The sequence below is a fragment of the Aplysia californica genome, unplaced genomic scaffold, assembly GCF_000002075.1.
Source record: "Aplysia californica isolate F4 #8 unplaced genomic scaffold, AplCal3.0 scaffold00259, whole genome shotgun sequence".
NCBI lineage: Eukaryota > Metazoa > Mollusca > Gastropoda > Aplysiida > Aplysiidae > Aplysia > Aplysia californica.
In genome coordinates, this window is record NW_004797529.1 from 29,014 (window position 1) to 36,673 (window position 7,660).

The window sequence follows — 7,660 nt, forward strand, 5'->3', positions numbered from 1 at the left end:
AAGCGCATAGAGCCTGCTGTTGAGCGGGGATATGCGCTATACAAATGCTATTTATTACATGTATTATTATTATTATTATCTTCTTCACACATATGACCTATTTTTGTAGTAAGTGCTGTAAACTCTGTACTAATACTAAACTAACACTGTGGATGGTTGGTGGGTGCTCTGGTGGGGTTTGCTCCTTCTTTCCTATCAAATGTCTATCGTCCTATGATCTCCCCTCCTTTTTTGTTTTTGTTTTTGTTACTCTCTTGTAACACCTCTAATCTTCGGCACTTATATGACCTTATTGTGTTGCAAGTGCCGTAAAACTCTTACTAAAACTAAAACTTTTCTCTCCTCCCTCTTTTCTCTGTATGTTACTCTCCAGGAACATCGTCTGTCTTCTGCACAGATTATGAAGCATCGTGGGGAAATCTGGCGCTCATCAGAATAATGAAATCGGAGAAATCTTGTGTTTTTCGGCTATTTGGAATTTTTTTCCGAATTTTTGTATTTTGGCTTAACACCTTGTATATCCATTCAAAAACATACTTATGAATGGATTTAATGGAAAAACGCCGATTAGTGGCATGAAAGGTGTAAATTCGCAGTTTCCAGGAACTCTTGAGCTATTGAAGTCACAAAACTTTGGCAGCCATTTTCTGGCTAATTTTATTTTGAAACTAGGTGACCCCACCTCCTTCAACCACAAATATCTCGACTTCTGTTCAAGATAAATTCGTATTTTTATTTCATCGAAAGCAAGGCGAATGAACAACCATTAAGGTGATACCAATAACTTCATTTATCCCTTTATTGTTGTTGCTGCTGGTCATGTTGTTGTTGTTGTTGCTATTAGTAATGTTGTTGTTGTTTCTATAGATAATGTTGTTGCTGTTGTTGTCGGCAGCTGGTGAAGAACCTGACTTCGAAGGCGTACGCTGACTACACCCGCGGCCTCATCTCCGATACGCGTACGTTTGGCTACGAGTACTACGGGCCGACCTTCTACAGTCGCAACACGACCAGCACGTCGCATCTGTCGGTGCTGGACCAGGACGGGAGCGCTGTGTCCGTCACTAGCACCGTCAACGCAAGGTAGGTGGTGGTGGTGGTAGTGTTGTTGTTGGTGGTGGTGGTGGTGGTGGTGGTGGGTAGTTGGCGGATGCTCTGGTGTGGTTTGCCCTTTTTTTCCTGTCAAACATCTATCGTCTTTATCTCCCCTCCTTCTTTTTTGTGTTTGTTACTCTCTTGTAACACCTCTAATCTTTTGGCGCTCATATAACCTTATGCAGTTGCGAGCGCCGTAAAACTTCTACAAACTAAAACTAAAAACCTCTAAATCTTCGGGACTTATACGACCTTATTGTGTTGCAAGTGCCATAAAACTCTTACTAAAACTAAAAAACTAAACATCTATCGTCCTTATCTCTCCTCTTATTTTTGGATGTTAAATTCTAGTAATACCTCTAATCTTCGGCACTTATGTGACCTAATTGTGTTGCAAGTGCCTTAAAACTCTCACTAAAACTAAAACTAGAATTACAACAAAAAAACAACTAAACTCTGCGTCCCCTCTTGATCCCCGTCACGGCAGGTTTGGCTCCCAGCGCCGCGGCATGCGCTCGGGCATCATCTTCAACGACGAGATGGACGACTTTTCCTCGCCAAACATCACCAACGAGTGGGGCCTGTTCCCGTCGCCCGCTAACTTCATCGTCCCGGGGAAGCGGCCGCTCTCCTCCATGTGCCCCGCCGTCTTCCTCCACCCTGACGGGAGCGTCAACAAAGTGCTGGGGGCTGCCGGGGGCTCCAAGATCACCACGGCAACCGCTTGGGTACGTCTTATTTATGGTTTTGGAGGCTCCAAGATCACCACGGCAACCGCTTGGGTAGGTCTTATTTATGGTTTTGGAGGCTCCAAGATCACCACGGCAACCGCTTGGGTACGTCTTATTTATGGTTTTGGAAGCTCCAAGATCACCACGGCAACCGCTTGGGTACGTCTTATTTATGGTTTTGGAAGCTCCAAGATCACCACGGCAACCGCTTGGGTACGTCTTATTTATGGTTTTGGAGGCTCCAAGATCACCACGGCAACCGCTTGGGTACGTCCAGAGACACTAAAATATAGAGACAGGAAACGAGGCCTCGCGGTCCGTGACAACAGTGCATTTGCGAATGTGACCGCTGAGACGCGAGCTAAAAATAACCAGGCGCGGTATCGACAGCGAAGCGCGTCGCGTCTAGAGGGCCTAGGCCTAGCTTTCTGCGGCTTAGGTCAAAAGTCATCTAGACTCTAGATCTAGATTCTATATCTATAGGTTTCCAGCATAATAAAAATATGCCTGCCTTAGCCTAAATACACGCGTTGATCTAGATATCTAGCTTACAAGACAAGCAGTTTAATTTAAGATAGCCTTATAAAGGTTAATACATTTTACTTATTTTACTAATTAGTTACATAGCCCTGCATGGGGTCTGTGGGTAGGGAAGAGTTGGAGAGGAAAGAAAGAGAGCATGCAATAGCATATAGATGCCTATAGGCAATGGTGAGAAAAGGCAACAGACTGTAGAAATAGAAAACAGATTTCGTTTTGTGTAGCCTAGGCTAGGCATATGGAAAAAACATATATATATATATATATATATATATATATATATATATATATATATATATATATATATATATATATATATGTATACATAAACATGTATAATGCATCTTTCATGGATTAATAGCACTTTACTGAAACTGGCTCTTACAATTAAGTTGGTGAATGTGACAGTCTTTCTTAGACTGTTTTGCTGTATGCATTGTCTCTTGCTGATTCTTTTGTATATTATGTCCATACTTCTCTGTCAGGCACATAAATTTGGAACATTACAAAACTCAAGGGTGGTCCTGACAGGGTCAAGCTAGCACTTCCTTACTTAATAATAATTAAGTAAGCTTTGTAATTTTTTTTTGTCTCTTTAATTTTGTTACATTATTCCGTAGTACATTTATTACAACAGGACATTGTCTTCTTAGATGTCAAGGTTTTTTTTCTTCCACTTTTAATTTCTTCTTCAAAACTCTCACATCACATTGCAGACACTATTAGGTCTTTTGTCATGGACAGGACCTGTATTCTTTGGAACTGGTCTGGAGGGAACAATAATTATTTATTTTGGAGGGTTTGGAACAGTAAACAGCATGGCCACATCATTCTGCACTAGAATTGTTCAAGATGCAGATTTCCAAAGGCAGTACGTACAGTTCAAATTGCTCAGCGCACAATGCATTCCCATGGTACACGTATAGGTGACTTATGCTATTTTAAGAACCAAAGTCAGCCTTCCGATAATTCATAACCCATTTTTTTAAACATCAGAAATAAATTATAATTTTTTGGTAGGAGTGCGAAAAACTTAGATTGTAACACAGAGTTTTACAGCAGGCCTCCTATACAAAAGACCGGTGCTCACAATAAACAATACACTGTGGTGGCCCATATTCTCACGTGTGCAGTTAGATGCTAAATATTGCAAAATTCATAGATCTATACATAGAATATAGGTCTACTCATTTAGTTTCATTTCATAAAAGAGAAATATAAGTGCTTGATTGATTAGATCTAACAGTTTTTAGTGAGTACATCTACTGGAGATTTTAAAACAAATTTTTTTGGGATAGAGTTAAATGCCATACATCCCACATCTAGTTTTCATACAATAAAGTTGAATCTTGCCTGGCATATTTGGATTGGTTTAATTCTGATGAGAAGCTTGAATTAAAAAAAAAATTAAATACTAAATATGTTTCACAACTCTATCTAGATCTAGTCAGTTCTGCAGAGGTGGAGTCAAAGCGCCACATAGCCTACAGATGCATTCTCAGGTCTACAGTGTGAGTGAGCGTGTGTGTGTGTGTGTGTGTGTGTGTGTGTGTGTGTTGGGGGGTCCCCCCCCCAAAATCAATATGAAGGCGATGATAATGTAATTTTTTACTTTTAAAAAATGGAACTATCAGTCTCAAATTGATGAAGAATTAAAGGGGAACTCAGTGCTGGGTGATCCCCAAAAAATTCTTTCAGATCACTTGAAACACTTTTTTGGCGTGTTTTCTTTTCTTTTTTTTTAGGAAAGGGGGGGGGGGGGGGGGGGGGGCGCTTTACTGCGCCTGCGACAGCATAGGTCTCATATGAACAGGCGGGCACATTCAACTTTTTCAGTTTGGTAAGAATTTTTAATTTTGCCCAGGTGGGGGCCAAAGCTTAGCCTACTCTTTTGATTTTAAGAACACCAAGGGATCCTTAACTTGCGCAACTTACGGGACCTCCAAGATTTTTCGCCCTTATCCGAGAAGGCTATGTGTTAGATCTTACTTACCATAAGATCAGGTGACTGAAAGACAGCAGTCAGATAGAAGGGGCCAATGAGTGGCAGTAGTAGGTACAAATGTAGTAGTAGTAAAGGCTGCAGAAAGAGCCAGGAGCCCCAGATGCGCCAGAAGAGGAGTCAAAAGGGGTGTGTGAGTGGGGGGGGGGGGGAGGGGGCAGAAAGTGAGGAGGAAAAACAGACGACAGAACTTAGAGCTGGGTGGTGAAAAAAGAAAACTTTAGAGAAGAAAAATGTCTGTCCCAGTCATGTTTCAAACCTATTGAATGAGAGCAAACACTGTAACTCAGGCTCTACATTCTATAGACCACGGTCAGAGCCCCCAGAAAAACGTGTTTTATTCGCTAGCTATAGATCTAGATCTAGATCTAGTAAAGTTTAACAATGTTTCGTCCTCCTGCCCATGCACTGGCATGACGTGACGAACTAAGGCTAATCGACTGCACTGTCGCCTGTGCTGTGAAGAAGTAGAGGAAGGAGTGTAGTGGAGGCAAACATTATACATGTAATAGGTCTATGCTATGATAATAAGGCCCAACGATAGATCTACATCTATCTAGATCGGGTCCTAGTAGACCCACTGCATTAATTAGGCCCTTACTTCTAGACCTAGACTCTAGAGATCTAGATCTAGATCTAGATTTAGTACTAGATTCTAGATCTAATTGACCTGGACACTGATACTAGATCTACAATCTATTATCTAATTTAGATCTTGAGATCTAGATATCTATATCTATATCTAGAATCTAGATCTAGATATCTATATCTCTGGGATTCTAGGTCTAGAGTCTAGGTATTCTAGATCTAGATATCTATATCTCTGGGATTCTAGATCTAGATCTAGTTAGGCCTACACAAGAGAAAAACGATATTATGTAAGGTTAATGAAAAAGTACATGTGCAAATTCTTACATTTCAGGGTCCTTTGGAAAGCTAAATAATGCTAGGTCTGGTATTTATGCGATCTTGAATTGGCACGGACGCAGACTGCCGCAAAACACCACTTACACTTGCAGGTGACTTGCGACTGCCGACAGCCGCCATTAGCTTTGTTTACCGCGCCTCGTTTCACAATCAGCTGGTGACCTGGATACGCGAAAAGAGGCTTCGTTTCCGCTCTCTATAATTAAATACTCTCTGGTACGTCTTATTTATGGTTTTGGAGGCTCCAAGATCACCACGGCAACCGCTTGGGTAGGTCTTATTTATGGTTTTGGAGGCTCCAAGATCACCACGGCAACCGCTTGGGTACGTCTTATTTATGGTTTTGGAGGATCCAAGATCACCACGGCAACCGCTTGGGTAGGTCTTATTTATGGTTTTGGAGGCTCCAAGATCACCACGGCAACCGCTTGGGTAGGTCTTATTTATGGTTTTGGAGGCTCCAAGATCACCACGGCAACCGCTTGGGTAGGTCTTATTTATGGTTTTGGAGGCTCCAAGATCACCACGGCAACCGCTTGGGTAGGGGTTTGTTTACCGTGTTCAGTCGAACCCGCTTTAACTCTTTTTACTCCATGGAACGCTGGGAGCGTCCAAACTGGTGACAACATGCTGGGAGCGTCCAAACTGGTGACAACTGTTTTCTTTTTTTTAGCGCTAGTTTTGGCTTGTTTTTCCTAACTATTTCCGAACCAAGGAAGTTTTTTTAGAAATGACTAATCCTTTGTTTCCGCCATTTAGATTCTAGAAGTTGGAGACAAGCTTTTAGGGTTATAATGAGACAGAGTGCACCAGGTTTAGGTGACTGTAGAAAAATTTCCGGGAAACCGAGGAAAAAAAACTCAGGGTTTAAAGAGTAAAGGGCTGGTGGGGCAGCTGATGTCTATTTTGGCTATTTCAAGGCCTGGAGGGCCCATAATTATCTGCTGCTGTAAAACACACTAAAAGCGAAACCGTGGAAATCAATTCCTGGATCAGTGAGATAAGAATGTTGCGAGTGCCGTAAAACCCTATACTAAACAAACAAACAAACAAGTGAGATAAGAATGGGGAATTGAAATTTTATTTGACATTGTTGTAACCCTCTGTGTCCTCATAATGACCTATGACCTAATTGTGACCCGCTGTCCCCTCAGGTGACCTTTGACGTAGTTGTAACCCAGTTTGACCTTGCTATGACTCACTGTGTCATGGGGTGACCTTTGACGTAGTTGTAACCCAGTTTGACCTTGCTATGACTCACTGTGTCATGGGGTGACCTTTGACCTTGTTGCGGACCTTTATGTCCCCAGGTGACATTTGACCTAGTTGTGAGCACTGTGACCTCTGACTTAGTTGTGTCCCCAGTAACCTCTGACCTAGTTGTGACCTGGTGTGTGTCCTCATGTGGCTAGGGGGGAACATGGAGCGGGCCATAGACCCCGTGTGTGTCCTCAGTGACCTATGACCTAGTTGTGACCCCCCCCCGTGTGTGTCCTCAGTGACCTTTGACCTAACTGTGACCCCCCATGACCCCCCCTCTATATCTCCCCCCAGGTGGCTGTACACAACATGTGGCTCGGCGAGAACATAGAGCAGGCCAGAGACCACGTGTGTGTCCTCAGTGACCTTTGACCTAACTGTGACCCCCCATGACCCCCCTTCTATATCTCCCCCCAGGTGGCTGTACACAACATGTGGCTCGGCGAGAACATAGAGCAGGCCATCGACCACAAACGTCTGCACCATCAGCTGTTGCCTCCACATATACAGTATGAAGAGGGCTTTGATCAGGTGAATGTTGTTGTGGTTGTGGTTGTTGTTGTGGTTGTTGGTGTTGTTGTTGTGGTTGTTATTGTTGTGGTTGTTGTTGTTGTTATTATTGTTGTTGTGGTTGTTGTTGTTGTGGCTGTGGTTGTTGTTGTTGTTGTTGTGGCTGTGGTTGTTGTGGTTGTTGTTGTTGTGGCTGTGGTTGTTGTTGTTGTGGCTGTGGTTGTTGTGGTTGTTGTTGTTGTGGCTGTGGTTGTTGTTGTTGTTGTTGTTGTTGTTGTGGCTGTTGTTGTTGTTGCACATACAATACGAGGAAGGCTTTGATCAGGTGAATGTTGTTGTGGTTGTGGTTGTTGTTGTGGTTGTTGTTGTGGTTGTTGTTGTTGTGGTTGTTGTTGTGGTTGTTGTTGTGGTTGTTGTTGTTGTGGTTGTTGTTGTTGTGGTTGTTGTTGTGGTTGTTGTTGTGGTTGTTGTTGTTGTTGTTGTGGTTGTTGTTGTGGTGGTTGTTGTTGTTGTTTGTGGTGGTGGTGGTGATGGTGGTGGTTGTTGTTGTTGTTGTTGTGATGGTGGTGGTTGTTGTTGTTGTTGTTGTGATGGT

The 7,660-nt window shown here is 42.8% G+C and overlaps 1 protein-coding gene across 1 annotated transcript in view; it reads left to right on the forward strand.

Moving 5' to 3' along the window:
- The window catches only part of LOC101845247 (glutathione hydrolase 1 proenzyme), a gene marked incomplete in the record, with an annotated part of 27,495 nt that overhangs the window by 19,066 nt on the left and 769 nt on the right, over window positions 1-7,660 (forward strand). The window contains 3 exon segments of the mRNA XM_035970362.1: window positions 896-1,083; window positions 1,583-1,823; window positions 6,973-7,086. Coding sequence (XP_035826255.1) covers window positions 896-1,083; window positions 1,583-1,823; window positions 6,973-7,086 — 543 coding nt within the window.